General features: G+C 44.9%; 1 protein-coding gene across 1 annotated transcript; it reads left to right on the top strand.

The window, feature by feature from the left end:
- Positions 1–14,962: 14,962 nt before the first annotated feature.
- LOC136489736 (uncharacterized) lies at positions 14,963–16,424 on the top strand. The gene has a single exon (XM_066486293.1). It carries the CDS (start codon positions 15,012–15,014, stop codon positions 16,422–16,424), a length of 1,413 nt encoding a protein of 470 aa, XP_066342390.1. The 5' UTR covers positions 14,963–15,011.
- The last annotated feature ends 2,364 nt before the right edge of the window (positions 16,425–18,788 follow it).

Here is an 18,788-nt window from a genome sequence, read left to right as displayed (position 1 = left end):
CCGTTCCGCACCCTCTTCTGATGTCTTGTACTGTATAAATTCCTCTAGTAGGGCCTTGCCTTCGCGATTGGGCCCTTATCGTTCCAATTTGGAGTCTTGTTCTTCTTGACGTATGATTTGTATAGCTGCTTCTTCCAAGATTGGAATTGGGTGGCCATCTTCTTCATTGTCCAGTGCCTAACTCGCTCCGTCAACCTTTCATGGGTGATGTCTTCATGATAATCATCCGTTTGGAGCGTGAAATATGCAAGAACATCTTGCCAAATCAGCTCCTTGTCCTTATCAGAGACATAACTAATATGAGGAGCATTGTTATTTTTTTTCATTCACGGGCATTGATCGGGAGCTTGTCCCTTACAAGGTACCCACAGTGGTACATGAATTTCTGTGCATATTGTCCTAGTGGTTCGCCTGTAGCCACGTTGAATTCTGAGATGATGTAGCGGCCTTCCAATGGCTTTTTGGCCCCTCGAACATTCTTTGTGTTCCCCGTCGTCGTCGTTGATCCAGACGGCTATGTACGCATAGAAACACAAAAAGTATTATAAAACAAAGGTCGATCGAGTGGGCTACATGTATGCATAATAAATAAATGAGAGCTAGATATTGAGAAATATATACCTCGCCGGAATTATCTTCATAAACAACTTCCTCAACAATATGATCGAGATTCAAGTATTGACTCCCGTCATCTTCCTGCTGGTCATTATCAACATCGGCACAATGTTCAGTGCCGGCGTTGATAATATCCATCATTTCTGCCTCTAGGTCATCATCTCTCGGGTCGGCCATAGAGAGCCTAAACAATTATAAAACAATATTTATGCAATTAGGGTTTCATAGACATTTCATACACATTTCATAGATATATAATTTTTTTCATACTCGACAATAGATTTTTTCCTAAGTAAAAATTATACATGTCATATATATAATTTTAATGGATTACATATATATAGGGTGGTTTAGGGTTTAGCCATATAATTTCATACACATTTCATAGATATAAATATAAATTTATACATTTCATATATATATATAACCCATTATTATAATTTCATACATATAAAATGAAATTTAATTAGTATTATACTTGTAAATTTATACATTTCATACATATAATTTCATACATATAAAATGAAATTTAGTATTATATATAACATTATATATAACATAAATTTATACATTTCATACATATAATTTCATATACTTCCATATACATTTCATATATATATAAAATAAAATTTATAAATAATTATATACTTATTGATGGCTGGGGGCGGTGGTGCCTGCGTGGGGCGGCCGGCCAGCATCGGTGGCCGAGTAGGCGAGCACAGGCGTCGCGTGGAGTGTGCCCGCGGGGGGCCACCGTCGGTGGGGAGGCCGGTGGCGCGTGGAGGCCGGCGTGGGCCGCGGCGAGAGGCGGCGCGCACGGGGCGTCGTGCAGATGCTGGCGAGAGGCGGCGCGCGGGCGTTGTGGAGTGCCCGCAGAGGGGGCGTCATTGGTGGGGAGGCACGCGTCGACGTCGTGGAGTGCCTGTGGGGGGCGCCGTCGGTGGGAGGGCGGTGGCGCATGCAGGCCGGCGTGGGGGCCTCGGCGAGAGGCGGCGCGTGTCGGGCGTCGTCTCGGGGGCTCCTCCGGTGACGGGCGTGGTGTCGGGGGCTCCTCCGGCGAGGAGGGCGACGTCGGGGTGGCTGGGATCCACGATCTGGTGACGGGGAGCCGAATCGACGGCGGTTGGCGGCGGCGCGGCTCGCTGATGACAATGAAGTCAAAGACGAGAAGTGAGAGGAGGAAGAGAAGGGAGCTGGCGTATATAGGAGAGGGACCTTTAGTCCCGTCTCCTAACACTGCCCGAGACTAAAGGTCACCTTTAGTCCTGGCTCCAACCACCAGCCAGGACTAAAGGTCCACCTTTAGTCCTGGCTCCAATAATCAGCCGGGACTAAAGGTCCTTTAGTCCTGGCTCCAACCACCAGTCGGGACTAAAGGTAATTTTTGGCGGGCCGCCAAATGCAGCCCACCTTTCGTCTCGGGCCGTGATCGAAGCCGGGACTAAAGGGGGCTGGAAAATTCACTTCGCGCAGTTTTTTTGTTGGTTAGTGTATTATATATATTTCTTTTTATTTAAATGTTAAATTCTTATTATTTGCTTAGTAAATTAAATACTAGGCATAATATTTTTTTAAAAAAGTAATAAAATTTATTTTGATTTACTGCACATAAGAAAAATATGTGACCTAAACTATTGTCTTTTTAATTATAAATATTGAATATAATGAATCTAATAATCACTATTTTCGTTAATGCAAAAATATAGACTTTAATTCAAATCATTAAATCTATTGGTTTTCGACAGGAAATTTGTTTTCACATCATTTTAACGTAAATCTTTAAGTTCTTCATCAATAATTGTATAATTAATCGATGAATTCGCGCGGAAATTCAATTAAAGTGCAAAAAGCACCAAACTAGCTTAGAAAAATCTCAAACTTGGCGGTGGCCTCACACAGGGCATTTGCAGTCTTGAGAAAAAGTTTGAGACCAATCCGGCACTAGAAAGCACATGGACCTCAGAATCCCAGAGAACCTAGGTGTATAGATAGTGTTCGACGAAAGGTTCTATATACCTCTGTGAAGCACGTCGACTCCGCCTATGTTGAAATGGCTTGAAATTTTTTTGGCAGTCATTTACCCCAAAAATATGGGCCCACACAAGATCTTAGGTTTTTCTAATAATTATTTTTATTATTACATTTTTCTTTGTGCCGCGTGAGACGAAATACGGTGAATTATAGATTGAAAACACTAGAATTTTGCGTCGACCCCCACAGAGATTTGTCACCTAGGGCATAAGAGACCATTTGGCAAAGTTTGGCACCATTCTGGATCTTTTCGGAGGTGGACTTAGTTCAACGTATAATTAATCAGTGAATTTGCGCGGAAATTCAATTAAAGTGCAAAAAGCACCAAACCAGCTCAGAAAATCTCAAACTTGGCGGTGGCCTCACACAGGGCATTTGCAGTCTTGAGAAAAAGTTTGAGACCAATCCGGCACTGAAAAGCACATAGACCTCAGAATCCCAGAGAACTTAGGTGTATAGATAGGGTTCGATGAAATATTCTATATATCTCTGTGAAGCACGTCGACTCCGCCTATGTCGAAATGGCTTGAAATTTTTTTGGCAGTCATTTACCCCAAAATATGGGCCCACACAAGATCTTAGGTTTTTTTGATAATTATTTTTATTATTACATTTTTCTTTGTGCCGCGTGAGACGAAATACGGTGAATTATAGATTGAAAACACCAGAATTTTACGTCGAAATACGGTAAAATAAAACTTAAAAACTTATGTGTGAAAATTATAATTTTCCCCTAAAATCTAAAACTATTTTTTCAACAAAAGACTCTAAAAATCAAAGTATACTTAAGAAAATAATATAAATGAAACTAATAAACTAAAACTATTTGTTTTTTTTAATAACTACTGGCGAAAGCTTTATTCCCGATTAGAGGTTATAACCAGGAACAAAGAGCAATATTTATTCCCGTCTAAAGCCTCTAGCCGGGACTAAACATTTAGTCCCGGTTAGTGGCTCTAGCCGGGACTAAATATTGATCTTTAGTCCCGGTTATCTAACCGGGACTAAAGGTTTGCCTGCCGAGCCAGCAGCGTTGGGCAGCGATCTTTACTCCTGACTCGAGGGTATAGCCAGGATTAAATCTCCTTCACTCCCGGGTTCAAAAAATGCCGGGAGTAACTCCGAAAATGGTGCCGAGACAAAAGGTCTGTTTTCTACTAGTGCTATCACTCACCGTGCCACCATGAAACACCTGCAACATGAAACACTTGGGTGGAACATACGTCGCACACAGATGATACATTTGAAAACATACTGTTGCAACATATGGAACATCCAGATAAAATACTTGCAACATGTGTGTGAAACATATGCAACGTCTAGATAAATCACTTGCAGAATGTGTGTGAAATATATGCAACATCTAGATAAAATACTTGCAACATGTGTGTGAAACATATATAACATCCAGATAAAACACTTGCAACATATGTAACATCTAGGGAGAGAGAGCGCACTGTGCGGCGTAGCTCGACGAGTGGGGTGTGGGAGAAGGGGGCGGAAGGTCTGAGCGGCCACACGCTGCTTCGGGGCCGGGCGAATAAGCATGGAGTGGGGATTTTTTTTTAATTTCTGAGAGAGATGGGCCCAATATCAGCCGCGTCTAGATGAGAGGCATGGACAAACGTCGGTTCCGTACCATTATCGGACATGAAAAGCTGCAGAGAGACCTTCTTGTCCACTTCTAGTCTCCTCTCTCCCTTCCTTTAGCACTCCATTGCCCGTTGGCAAAGGAAGCCGAGGCGATCAGACGAGAGGGAGATAGGAGCAGAACATAAATAAGCTACTGCATTGGCCTTACTGCATTGCTCGTCTCCTTCCCTTTCCCCACCCCTCCCTCCCTCTCTCTCCACCATTGTGAGCTTCGGAGCGTCATCAGCTGGCTAGCTGGGAGCATGCATGGGCCTCGGACAGGTGAATGATGCCGCGGGTGCCGGCTCCTGTGGCCGGCAGTGGCGCATGCACTCAACGGCGATCGATAGGGCCAGCCTTGCCATGTTGTCTCTTTGAATTCCCTTTTCTCGAAAGTGTGCATTGGCACGTGCTTCATTAAGGGGTCTCTTTGAGGCCTTGTTTGGTTCCTCAAAAGTTTACATCCTATTCCATCGAATGCTTGGACACATGCATGAAGTATTAAATATAGACTAAAAAAAATAATTGCACAGTTTGTGACTAATTTGCGAGATGAATCTTTTAAGTATAATTAGTCCATGATTTGACAATAGAGTGCTGCTCCGTACGTTGTGCATCGAATGGGAACAGGACAGTGAGCAGAGGGCTGAGCCGGCCGCAGAGTCACTGCGGCCACCATGCAATTTTATAAAAACAACATTTAGAACTGTAATTATTATTTAGAATAATATTATTTCGAAAAAAAAAATCAAGTCTGAACCGCCGGCGGCCTGCTGGGCTGCCTACGCCACGCAATGACACAGAGTCATAGACCACCGTGTGGCACGGGGCCCAGCAGGTGTACGGGGATGGGGAGTAGCAGCAAGCGAGCAACACACCAACACGTACGCCAGCCCCTGGCCTCCAAATCGAAATGAAATGGATTTCATGGCAAACCTCTCATGCATTTTTCACCCACCTCCAATCCTCCTTGATTTGTGCCTCTCTCGTTCTACAGTTGCTTTCTTTCTGCAATACTATTGGCAACCTGAAATGGACAAGATTGAGAGGTACCCAAATCGAGAGTTAACCTGCTGAGCGAAGGTCCATCAAGAGAACAGTCAGTCCAGCTTCTCAGCAGCCGATTAATGCCAACTCAAAACCGAATTAATTTCGAGTAACGGAATAGCACCAGAGCCTTTACCAAATTGATCACGAAAAATTTTGGTTTGGCAAAATCAGTTCGGTTGATCAATTTCGGTGAAATTTTGCCAAGTCCCCACTTGTTTGTCGCTAATCTAATCCACTCTATCATTTGTCCAATCAAATAGAGAAAACGTCCAATTTACTCAATCTTATGGCTGGTCAAGAAATGGATTATTAATGACAAGTGAGATAGAAGTGTATGGCCTCACATCTTTGTGTTTTTTTTTTCTAGCTAATATAATACTAATTAATTAAAAGAGCACGTACTACTAGTAATTGCCAGTATTTTGTATGGTGTCTAACAAGTACGGCCCCAACTGTCTTTAAAAATATAAAGACAGTTTTTCATGAATGGTTTATACTCCACTTTTTGTAAAGATGTACCAGTACGTACTACTACTACAGTGTGCGTACAGTAGTAGGTATAGTGGATGAATCCACACTAACACTGGGGGCAATGCCAATGCACATGAGGACAGAGACGGGGGGTGGTGTTTGGATTTTTAATTTGCTACCAAGAACAAGACAAGCATGGGTGGCTACAACCTGCACGGACTAGTACCCTAAACCCTAATCTCGGTAATATGCATGCGCTACGTGAGTTGTTTTCACCGGACGGCGACGTGGGTGCACGTAAGCGTGTCGCTAGTCGGGTTGATCAGTGTCCAATGTAATAGCATAGCTTTCAGTAGTTTAGGAGGGTCCGAGCGTCCATGTACTGCACTTGTGACCATCTATGGCGCTGCTAAGGCGTGTTGTATTAAACTTTTTCTCTACCTTAATACAAAGACGCGCAAGCCTTTTGCGAGATTGAGAAAAAAACTACTCGTAATTATAATTGATCCAAATAGTTTGGTATATGTCGTTTTGTCCTAATACTAATGTCAATGATTTAGGCTTTTAGAAAACAATATTAGCATTCATATATTTATTTTTTGACGACCTTGATGAAACTATTTTGATGTTTGTAGGTGTTAGTAATTTTTTAGGAAAAAAAGTTTAGTTAGAGTTGGAGAAAATTTATTTATGACAAACTAAGGGGGTGTTTGGATCCGGTGACTAAAATTTAGGAGGTGTCACATAAAGGTATCGTATGGGGTGTTTGGATACTAATAAAAAAATAAATTACAGAATCCGTCAGTACTCCACGAGACGAATTTATTAAGCCTAATTAATCCGTCATTAGCACATGTTACTGTAGCACCACATTGTCAAATCCTGGCCTAGTTAGGCTTAAAAGATTCGTCTTCCAAATTAGTCGCAAACTATGCAATTAGTTTTGTAATTAATCTATATTTAATACTTCATACATATGTCTAAAGATTCGATGGATAGCGACTAAAGTTTAGAGGACGAACTAAACACCCCCTAAGCTAACGTGTGCTTTTGAGTTTTCAACCGTAGTAGCAAGAAAGAGAGTTTATGTCGCTCGCTCGGAGACAGGACACTGCGCTCAAGCAATGCATCCGACGGGGTGGGATGGGAATGGGCAGTGCAGACGTGAAAAGCAGCAGACAGCCCTTGTCCTCTTCTCTCACAGACTTTAGAACGATGTTCCATTTTGGTATTAGCCTCGGTATTTTTTTTTGCCTCTGGGACTAGAGAGGCCTTTAGTCTCGGTTGGTGTCTCCAACCGGGACTAAAGGTCCCTGCCCAACGGCTACTGCGCTCGGCACAGTGGTATGAGGTCTTGGGTTCGAATTTCACGGGGTGCAACGGTGGAAGGCATTATTTTTTTTAAAAAAGCTGGGAGCATCTTTAGTCCCGGTTGTGGCAAACCAGGACTAAAGAACAACACCTTTAGTCCCAGATTGCTAGTCCCGGTTGAAAAATCAGAAGTAGAGCTAGTTCTCAACCGGGTCTAGATCTTATTTCTATATTAGTGTCTCCACTCCCTCTCTCCCTTCCTTTACTCCATCGGCCGCTGCCCGCTCTGCTGTATCGCACAGGAGGCACGTTGATGGCCATTGCCCATTCTTTAGGGAGAGACGAGAGGAAACCGCGCAAACCCAGCAGCTGCCTTCGCTTGCCTGTCTCGTTCCTTTCCCCTCCCCCTCTCTCCCCCATTGTGAGCTTCGGAGCTTTCTCTTCCCCATTATGATCTTCGAAGCTTCATCAGCTAGCTGAGAGCCGAGCATGGGCCTCGGACAGCTGAAGGACGCCGCGCTCAGGGAGCGTCGTCGTCGTCTTCTTGGCGCGGACATGGTGGCGGCGGTGAGGCGTCCAAGTCGTGCCCAGCTCGGTGCGCTCGTCGACGGAGAACGGAAAACACATAGCCACCTTGCTGCCGTAAGTGTGTGCTTGCTTCTTGCTTCCATATATATGTGTTCTACTGTTGTTGAAGGGAAGGCAAGCTGTTTGAATCGTGGGGGTCTTTTTTCTGTCTGTTTCTTTTTCAGACTGCTACAAGTGATGAAGAAACAAGAACATTGGAGACTCTGAGGACGGGTCACCCCACAAATGCTCACCTTGCTGCCGTAAGTGCGCTTGCTTCTTGCTTCCATATATGTGTTCTACTGTTGTTGAAGGGAAGACAAGCTGTTTTAATCATGGGGACTTTTTTTGTTTGCTTCTTTTTCAGACTGTTGCAAGTGAAGAAAAAAGAGGATTGGAGACTCTGATGATGGGTCGCCCCACAAATCCTCTGCATTCCACGCCAACAGTAACGGGAAATTCACGATGGAGGCCCCATGCAAGCTCGGCAACATGTTAGATGCGAGCCCGATTCACCATTCCTGCGGGATGCACGACCCAGTGGAGGTCGAGGGACTCCTCTGCTCCAATGCCCCTTTTGAGATCGGTCCTCATGAACGGCGATCCCATCGCCGCGCTGCCGTAAGTGTCTGCTCACTTAGTGCTTACTCCTTTCTATGAGATCTGTTTGTATCCCGGTTTTTTCATGAAATTTTTAAAGTTGATTTCGTAGATCCTCTCCTGCTTTTTAAAGTTGATATTTTTTATTTAAAGGGTGTAGAAAAATTAGTTCAGTAAGTATTGAGTTGACTACTACAACATATATTAACAGGAAAAAGAACCCCTTTTTTTTGCAATTTCAACTCTGTGCTTAGTTTACTGTTCAGACAAAAATAATATGCATCTCGCACTAGATTGACGCTAACTGTTTCCAATTGAAGAAAAGTAGTTTAATCCTCACATCTTTCTTTTTTTTTCCAGACCACAACGAGTGAAGAAGTAGTCGGGCTGCAACAAGTGAAGCAGCAATCGGACCGGAGACTCTGTCCTGGGCCAGCGGTGGAGGACTTTCTTCTTCAGGTTGAGGGACCTCTCTGCTCCAATGTTGGTTCTGAGAGTCGTCGTCCTCATGCCCAGCTCAGCTCGCTGATGGAGGATGCCAGACCCATCACCGCGCTGTCGTAAGTGCCTACTTAGTGCTTACTCCTTTGAGATGTGTATATATATCCTGGTTTTTTTATAGGAATTTTTTAGTTGATTTCGTATATCCTCTCCTACTTTTTAAAGTTCAAGAAATTCATTTAAAGGGTGTAGAATTAGAATAGACTAATCATCAGATCTTCTTTTGTTTGTTTGTTCCTTCTTCAGACTGCAACAAGCCAAGAAACAAGAGGGCCGGAGAGTCTCATGACTGGTTTCAGCACAAGTGCACTGCGTTCCTCGTCAGCAGTAGCAGGGATAGGGAAGACCATGGTAGAGCAGACCCTGATTCACCGTTCCCACGGGCTGCGCGACCCAGCGGAGCAGGAGGATGCGAGCTACTTTCTCCTTCGGGTCGAGCAGACCCATCGCCGCGCTGCCGTAAGTGCCTGCTTACTGCTTTGACATATACGTATATATCTTGGTTTGTCTCATAGGATTTTTTTTAGTTAATTTCACATATCATCTACTGCTACTTTTAATGTTAAGGAAATTCATTTAAAGGGAGTCTAAATTAGTTCACTACATGTATGTTCAAACTCTTTTTCTCGATACAATGATACACAAATCTTTTGCGTATTCGAGAAAAAAGTTCACTACATGTTTGTTTTGATTTGATTGTTATATATAATAGGAAAAGGAGTCTTTTTTTTCTTTTTGCAATTTTAACTATCTGCTTCCGTAGTGTTCAGAAAAGAAAATATGGGCACCTCGCGCTAAACTAATGCATCACTGTTTTTCTGTTTTTTTATATAAAGATCACTGTTTCCCTGCTGAAGGGAAAGTAGCTTAGTCATCGCATCGTCTTTTTTTCAGAGTGCAACAAGTACCGAAGAAGCAGGCGAGCTGGAAACTCTGATCCCGGGACAGCACACTGCTATGGTTTTCTCATCATCAGCAGCAGCGGGAAAGTTCAGTAAGGTGGATAGCCAGGATAGTGATTCTGATGGTAATGTGTCAGCTATATGGGCCGCCTGCTATTCCATACTGGGCTGCTGACAGCGGCAATGGGCCGTGACCAGTGACCACAACAAGGCCTGCTTGTTTGGCTAAGACGCAGTACAAGAGGAGGCCGAGAAGGGGAACGAGACATCGAACAATTATTGAGAAGATAGCTATCCTCTCCTAGCTACAGTGCTTCTTCTTCCTCAAGCCTTCCTCTCTCTGATCGGATCCCCTTGCTGTGCTTCCCATCCCATATCTAGCTCTCTTTGTATGAACTATGATGTATCCAGCTACTCCTGAATACTAAGTAGACCTTGTCTGTTCCTCGCCATTGCTTGCTTCTCTTCCTGAACTCTGATTCTTCCAATTCCCTTCCCCTGCTGCTAACAATTGGTATCGGAGACAGTCGATTCTCGATTAGCTCCATGGATCCCTCTCCACTCAAGCTTATCCTCGACGAGTTCAACCGGAGGTTCGACGAGATGGAGGCTCGTTGGGACCGGCGCTTCTCGCCTCCGCTGACGAAGGAGCAGATCGATGCCGAGGTGGTCCCGGACATGATAGCATGAATGATGATGCCTATTTTCGTGAGGCATGGTTCTGAGGAGTTGACCTTCACTGTCAGAATGGATCAGTCTACCACAGACTTGATGCAATTGTATGCACAGAGGACCAAGACAACACTGGACAGTCAGTACTTTTCTATGACAGGAAAAGACTTTGAACCTCATCATATGGGTTAAAGCGGGACACTACGGTACATGTATGTACCAGGCTTCTTGGAGGAGCGTAAGTTCAATATAATCCTGATTTATTTCCTTTATATACTCAAGTTCATGTCTTTTTTCATCAACAATTGAGTATATAAATAATATGTACGTTGAATTAAATTTGATATTTCTTTTTTGTTCTGTATAGTAAACTAAAAAATAAAATTGCTCTTGCTTAAGAAAGAGAAATAAACTTCAAACTTGCATGATAAAAATATTTAACAACAATTATAGAAATGAATCATCAATTAACATTAATGTGTTCCTTATATGCTAGATTATTTGTTTTCTTACTAAATTAGATACTTAAACTTTCTTATTTAAACAAAAAAACTTGCATAACCAATGTCTAAGATTTACCAAACCTCTTTACTTCTTGCTAGACATATATCTTTATTTCACTAATAGTTAAATTGCATACATTTCAGGGACGATCAAAACCTACAAGATTATATTAACGACAACAAAGACAAATTTGTAGAAGTGGTTTCTCTCCCAGATAGTCGTGTTTCATTACAAATGACCATACTAGGATGCCGGTTTCTTTCATCCTGTATTAGATGCTTGACAAAAGCATTTATTACAGGCAGAAGTTGGAACGGCAAGTTTGAGTTAGTGGACTTCAAATTTGTTGAAGGCCACATTCGCCACATCAAGAAACCAACGAAACATCCTAAACCTAGTTCAGTGGAAGCTGATATTAATAAGTTTGTTGATAAAGTGAAAAGCATCCTCCAATTCAGTGACATCCAAAATGTAGTCTCAAAGCATCCACCATACCTGTGATCTTGTGTGGACCTGCTATATCAGGACCTTTAACTATTGTAATCGGTCCCTTGTCAAATAAGTACAAATTACTTCTTGACACGCTTGTCTGTTGTATGACAAGCTATGCTAGGGAAAGATTAATCAATAGTTGTTCCGCAAGTATGAAGGTGCGGACAAAAATGAAACTTTGGTTTGACAGAGTGCAATAAAAGATGCGAGTTGCTCAGATACATGGCGCAGAGATCTCTCTAATAGTGTAATATTTGGTCATTTCATTCAAAAAGCAAACGACGCTACCAAACCATATTCATTAGGAAAAACTGGTGCCTTTACCCTGTTGAGATATGTTGTCATGCATGCTGCGGATTGCACTGTAAGTTGAGCTTTAATCTTTTTCAATTAGTGTATCTTTTTTATTTACTTTGTTGTGTTCAATTGTGCTATGATACTGGGGAACGGGGCCTCAGTGAGAGGAACTGTGTTGTAGCATAGTGGTGTATTTATTGCCTAAATAAAACAAATGATGTAGGATAACTTCCTTGGTAGATTTCAGCTATAATAATCTTTTTTCTAAAATAAAAAGGTGGGCGGGAGAGTAGTTTGCTGCTACTTTGTATGGTTTGAATTGGCTTCCTTGTAGTATCTAGAAGCAGAATCTAAAAAAAGTAACACCCTCCCAACAGTCAACTTCTCTGTACGTTGCCTTTGTTTATCTCTTTCTTTACTAAAGAATAGAAAAATGAGTTAGAATAGTTGTGACATCGTGTGACTTTTGTTAATTGTCATCATGTCATGTCATGTTAACTTCATGTTAATCATGTAAAGAATTAGTTTGGTCTTGATTGAAAAAGACAAAATAGTTTATTAAAGTTTAAAGTGCAATATCAAACTGAGTTGTTTTTTATTTTCAGAAAAATGCTAATGCACCACAGTTAGGTGATGGAATTGAATTGATGATACCTGCTAATCCTCATTTAGAAGAGTTCCTTCCTAGCATCAAGAATCTAATTGAGAAGAACATTGACATCAGCGTAGAGTATGCTTAACAAAACTTCAAATCTTTTAGCCAGGTTTAAATGGAAAATCTTAACTTACTATTACCTGCAGGTTGTCAGCAGCTATTTGGTGTGCTTGCAACATATGTGATTCTTCAAATTAGGTACTCCCTATGCTCTTTTAAGTTTATACTGAATCATGTCTGTATATTTTGGGATTTATAATCTAATATTAAAGCACTACTAGTGAGGCCTATTTGGTTTCTTGCATGAATCTTCAGCCAGGTCTGGTTGAACAGCCTGCTTTTGTTTAGATCCTTGGTCCTCCCCTGATCTCAAGTTCTGTAAGTTATGGTCTTGTCCGGCCCCTCTATCAGTCCCTGTTACAACAAGTGCAGTGGCACCGTGCCCTTGTGTGACCTTTGTTCTCACATCCAAGTGCAAGGGGATACTGTTACCCCTGCATGATCTCTCTCTTCTATTCTATTTTTTTCCACAGCCAGCCTATAATGAACTTATGGTGGACAGCGATCTGATCAGTAAGGTGCGTGTGTGGAATGCATAGAAATGTCCCATAGCTAGTCATACATAAGTCCAGAACGTTATCTCCTATCTAATTTGTATAGAAATTGAATCTGAGTTGAAGAGAAGCTAGTGATACGTGATTTAGCACCAAAACGTCCTATAGCTAGTCATACTTGATTTAGCATCAGAACGTTATATCAAATTTCAAAACGTCCTATAGATAGTCATATTTGATTTATCATCAGAAAGTTATATCAAATTTGTTTCCTTGTTGGATGTTCTTCACCTATTAGTTTACCCATATTTTTCTTTTGCTACGATTGATAATAAATAATCTGGAGCCTGTCATAGAGAACTTGGCATATTCTGAGAATATTTAGGTGTGTTTGTCAACTTGTTCAAAAGTATACTTCCCTTTTTAACCAAAAGTTGAATATAGAGATGATATAGGCTTGCAAGAGGACAACTTACATAAACAATGTCAGGGTTGCAATATCTTATGGTTTATGCATAAGGCAGGCGTTAGGTCTGATGCTTGCAGGAAGTGTTACTATTGGGAACTTTCTGAATTTTTTATATGAAAAGCGCCATCTTTTGATAGCTACTTATAATGTTTCAGTTTCAGATATGAATTTTTGACACTGTTAAGGTTTGCAGATGGACAGTACCATCTTTTGATGCTACTTATAATAATGTCTCCGTTTCACCTGTGAAGATAAGACGTAATGTTTGCAGATGGACATTGTCTGAAGCTTTGCTTTTTTATCATTGCAGGTGGATCCAAAGGTACTCGTTACAAGAGCGCATGGGTTCTGTCCACGGATTGATGCTGGCGTTAGTGTTCTGTTTGTGATTGAGGTCATGCCTGTTGTTTTTGTAAACAAATCTAATATACCTATTCGTATTCAGAATGTTGTGACTTAATCAGGTTTTATGCTATTCGTATTCAAACTGTTGTAACTTAATCAGGTTTTATGCTACATTCGTAGATGAGCGTTAATTAGACCTATGTATGTATGATACCTCTGATTCTCTAGTTGGTCCAAGTAGTACCTACTTTTATCATATTATTAGCTACAAGCATGCTTGTTCACTATTTTCATACCGTACCTCGGTAGCTTTGACATTTTTCTTTTTCGAGCATTTTTTTCACTTCAACAAATCAATTTCCTACTTCACCTCAAACAGAGGCAATGTCTTGCACTGACATGCTCATGGTGATGCTACCACGAATCACACGAAACATAGCAGTTGGATTGACAGTTGAATTTAGTTTAAGCACGTGGAAAGAGAAGTCTTTTTTGGGTGGGGGAGGGAGGAATACCGAATACCCCTTGTAGCTCAACCATGAGCACTTTCATCTCCTTTAGTAACCTGCATTCCATGTTTCGCCTGTCATTTCATCAACATTAGCTGCATGATATATGTTCGCGGGATAGTATGTGTCAATAATTTCAGTCAGCAGGCTACTGGTTTAGATTACCTGTCTTCATCGGTAGGCTCATCACCAAGACCTTGCTGTCAACATCACCGCTGCATGGATGATAAATACAAAGACTGAGACCTCTGAGAAAGAGAGTGATGGATGGATGTTAACCTTGTACATTAGCATGACTTTCAGATTCGCCTGCAGTACGTGACCTTGACGTCCTTCTAGACAGCTGCTGTCGCTCGGTACCACTACAGCGGACATGCTCGCCGGCGTCGTCGTCGTTGGTGGGTTCGCGGAGGTCCTCGTGCCATTCAAGCCGGCGATCCACCTACGTCAACGCGCCGCTCGACGACGTGCTGGCCATACTTTCGTCTCATGTGCTCTGACCATGAAATTAATAAACTGCCATTCTTGTCGCGGAGTGTTTCATCGAGCACAATCTACGGCAACCTGAGAAGGCCGGGGATTACTCAGCTACCACTAATGTATATGAGAAAGAAAATAAATCTAGAACGACATTGATTTGAATTTTAAATGTGGTTCGGTTTGATTTTGACTTTTTCTGCACAAACAACAATTGGAGCTGAATTGAAAGAATCAACAGGGTAAAACTGTCATTTTCGAATTTCCACTGACCATGGACATGGAGACTTTCCCCGATCCGCCAATCACCATCCTAACCCTAACCGTGCTGCCGTTGGTCTCCCCCGCGGCGGCGGCATGGAGGAAGCGGAGAACGGCACCAGGAAGCGCGCCCCCGGCAATGGCGTGAGGAAGCTATCTCCTTCTCCGACTAGGGCCCCCAGTTCGGAACAGAGGAATCCCTCGGCCTTGCCTCCGCCGCCGCGCGTCCCCAGGTGGCTGATCCTCGACCGCATCGTCCACCGCAGCAGCAGGAGGCGCTGCGGGGTCATCGAAGACGACGCCACGGCCTCGGCGCTCGCCCACGACTGCGCCGGCCGCCCCGTCCGCGCCTCCCTCAGGATCGCCGCCCCTCCCGCGGTCTCCCGTCTCTACCTCCACCTGACGGGCAGGCCGGGGATCAGCTTCCGGGAGCCCACCGCCATCGCAGCCCACCGCAGTTCCATTCTCTTCCGGCTGACTGTCCCCTTCGAGGATCCTATGTGGTGGCACGACAGCTACTCCTTCCCCATCGACTACTTCGTCTACTCCTGCCGCTCCTCTTCGCCGCCTTCACTGACTCTGCTTCCCCCCTGCTTCGACGGTGGCCACATCAACCCCCAGCTTGATATGTTCTGCAAACCACATCGGCAGCAGCGACAGCGCAGCATGTTGCCCGAAGATATGGGTATCCTCTGCCATGGCGACGAAGGCGAGTTCACGGTGGCACAACTCATGTTTTCCGAGCGCTATGAGATTGAGCTATGCCTGCTGCACAATCCGCCTCCTGCAGGATCTTCAATGGAATGGAATGTTAAGAAGGTGCAGATCCCTCCTGACACGAAGATAAACACCTACTTGTGGATGACTGATGCCGTCTTGCCGATTGATAGATGCTTGTGCTGGGTCGACAACTACCAGGGCATGCTGCTCATTGATGTCCTCACTGACAGCAACAGCAACCCAGATCATCAGCAATGGCTCCGTTACATCCCTCTGCCTAAAAAGGCTTTGAAGTCTCAACGCCTGTACAAGGATGCAGACGAACCTGACCCGTTGCGCTCTGTCTGTGTCACTGACACTGGCATCATTAAGCTCGTCTGTAGTCTTACCGAACGTCCTCCTTTCACCATAAAAGCATGGACTTTGGATGACATCCATGAAGGCAGATGGACAATGGATCTCAGCACCACCATGGGAGCAGAGGAGTTCTTCTGTCTTCTTGTCGCTGGCCACAGTTGCCTTCCACGGGTACAGCCAAGTTTTCCTTTGGTTAGCTTGGTTGATCCAGATGTTATCTGCTTCCTGCTCAAGGACAAGGACCGCGGCCTTTTCTGGATGATTGATGTCAACATGAGGAACAAGAAGCTGCAGTCAAGCGCCCTCTATATCAGTGAAGAAGAAGAAGATGGATACCCCCCTAAAAGGGGCCGCAGGAACAATTTCTTTGGTCATTGCTTCATTCCCAGCAAGTTCTCCTCTTACTTGAGTGAGGATGCCATCACCAGGTAATATTTTTGTATTCCTTTCTCTGTGTTTAGCTCTGTTGTGGCATCTTATTTGTACCGCTTTTCAATCTTAAAGTTGCTACTAGCTGTATTTTTTATAGCTCTGCATTTTAAAACATAAAGAGAACTCTTTCTTTGTCTCTTGAGCTCTCAAGCTCTTGTAACTGTAACTGTTCCACTTTTTTTTTTATTAATCAATTCTCAGTATGGGCTTGCCCCTCTTGTTTCATTCCAAACAAACATAAAGACAACTGATTATGTGTAAAGTGACTAGTCAATTATCATATCAAAATATCACCATGATCTTTTTGCTCAGTTAAATGACTAGCTAATCTGTTAACAGTGGGTTGATGTGTTGAAACATAACCAGATTTATCTTCTGAATCGTGAATGTATCATCAAACTTTAACCTGGTCTGCCAATGCATAAATGCAACACTATGCAGTAACACCTTCAATAGACCAACTCAACCTACTGACTGATCCAGAATCCAAAAAAGGATGAGTTGATCCTAACCAAAACATAGCTAAACCAATTAGTGTTCAACCATTTTTGGTTAGGATGAACTCAACCTTCTGATGGATAAGTCTCTGTGCTGCTTTGTGGGGCTGTTGGCTGTACTGCTGCCACAAGGAGGGGACTGCTGTTGCTGCCAAGTGCCAAGGACAGCACAGCACCCTTGACTAGCATCTTAGCATCTAGTACTAGCATCTAGGACAGCATCTTAGAGGACAACATATTAGGACAGCATATTAGCATCTTAGACTAGCATCTTAGACTAGCATCTTGGCATATGCTTGGCTGCCTAGCAGCTATAAATATGTAACCCCAACCCCTCAGGTTGGTATGGCATTTGTGTGAGCTTGTGTGAGAAATAGACAAGAAAATTGCCCCAACTCCTAGTGTCATCCTCTCTCGATGAGAGTAAGAATTCTCCTACTACCAAGAGTGAGAATTCAGCGACTAACAACTGGTATCAGAGCCGTATTATCCTGTAGCCTGAGCATCTCTTGCTCATCTTCTCTCCCAGCCCCACAACAGGCCCAGCTGTTGGCAGCAACAGCTCCTCCGGCCGCTCCTGTTCACTCCTCTCCCAGCTCGTCTGAAGCAGCCCTCTCCCCACGCAGCAGCCCCCCGGTAGCGCGTCATGTCCGCAGGGCAGTCTCAGCGCTCGGTCGCCTCGAGCACGCGGCGTCGGCAGGAGGCCGAACTTGCCGCGGCAGAGGAACGCGAGCGAGCGGCGGCAGAGACCGCTGCGGCGGCGGCAAGGGCGTCGAGGCTGGCAGCGGCGGAGCTGGCAGCAGCCAGAGCGGAGGCGGAAGCAGCGGCGGCGGCGAATGCAGCGCGTGCGGCGACGGCGGAGGTCGAGGCTCTGCGCGGCAGCATCGGCAGCTCCATTTCCGCTGATGACACCGCCGACGCGGACCTCGAGCTGCTAGAGAGGGACGCAGCGCGAGCGGCGCAGTGGGCAGCCGCACACGTCCACGAGCGTGGCGGCAGCCCAGACAGGCGCGGACGCGCCAGTGGCGCTCCTGGAGGAGGCGCGCACGGCGGCGGCGCTCCTGGAGGAGGCGCGCACGGCGGTGGCGCTCCTGGAGGAGGCGCGCACGGCAACGGTGGCGGACGGGTCGATGGAGAGCGCGGCCTTCACAGGCAGCGTGGCTCTCTCTCCCCGGATCGGTACCGACGGGTCGATGGAGAGCACGGCCTTCACAGGCAGCGTGGCTCTCTCTCCCCGGATCGGTACCGTGGTTACCACGGGCTCCAGGCTGTTGTCAGGGACGTCGGTCCCGGCGGTGGGTGGCCTACCCTCACCAAGACCAACTACGTCGAGTGGGCTGCGGTGATGAGGGTAAAGCTCCAGGTGCGGCACATGTGGGAGGCAGTCCGGTACGGCGACGTCGACTACGACCTAGATCGACGGGCGCTGGATGCTCTCATCGCTGCAGTCCCGCCCGAGATGCAGTTCTCGCTTACTAGCAAGCGGACTGCCAAGGAGGCTTGGGACGCCATCGCTGCGGCACGCATCGGCAGCGACCGCGCCCGCAAGTCCACGCTGCAGGCACTTCGCAAGGAGTGGGAGAACCTGGCCTTCAAGCCAGGTGAGGACGTTGATGACTTTGCTCTTCGTCTCAACACTCTGTTGCAGAAGATGGTGCAGTTCGGCGACGACACCTACGGAGAGGAGAGAGCTGTCGAAAAGCTCTTCCGCTGCGTCCCCGAGAAGTACAAGCAGATGGCTCGCTCGATCGAGTCGCTGCTGGATCTCTCCACGATGTCGATCGAGGAGGCGATAGGTCGCCTCAAGGTCGTCGACAGTGATGAGCCACAGTCCCTCTCGGGGCCCATCACCACTGGCGGGGAAGCT

The sequence above is a fragment of the Miscanthus floridulus genome, chromosome 10, assembly GCF_019320115.1.
Source record: "Miscanthus floridulus cultivar M001 chromosome 10, ASM1932011v1, whole genome shotgun sequence".
Lineage (NCBI taxonomy): Eukaryota > Viridiplantae > Streptophyta > Magnoliopsida > Poales > Poaceae > Miscanthus > Miscanthus floridulus.
The sequence above is the reverse complement of the archived record's forward strand: the minus strand, read 5'-3'. Positions and strand labels throughout refer to the sequence as shown.

Bases quoted from the DNA above. Each gene is read 5' to 3' on its own strand.
- LOC136489736 (XM_066486293.1), top strand. From the start codon at position 15,012: ATGGAGGAAGCGGAGAACGGCACCAGGAAGCGCGCCCCCGGCAATGGC.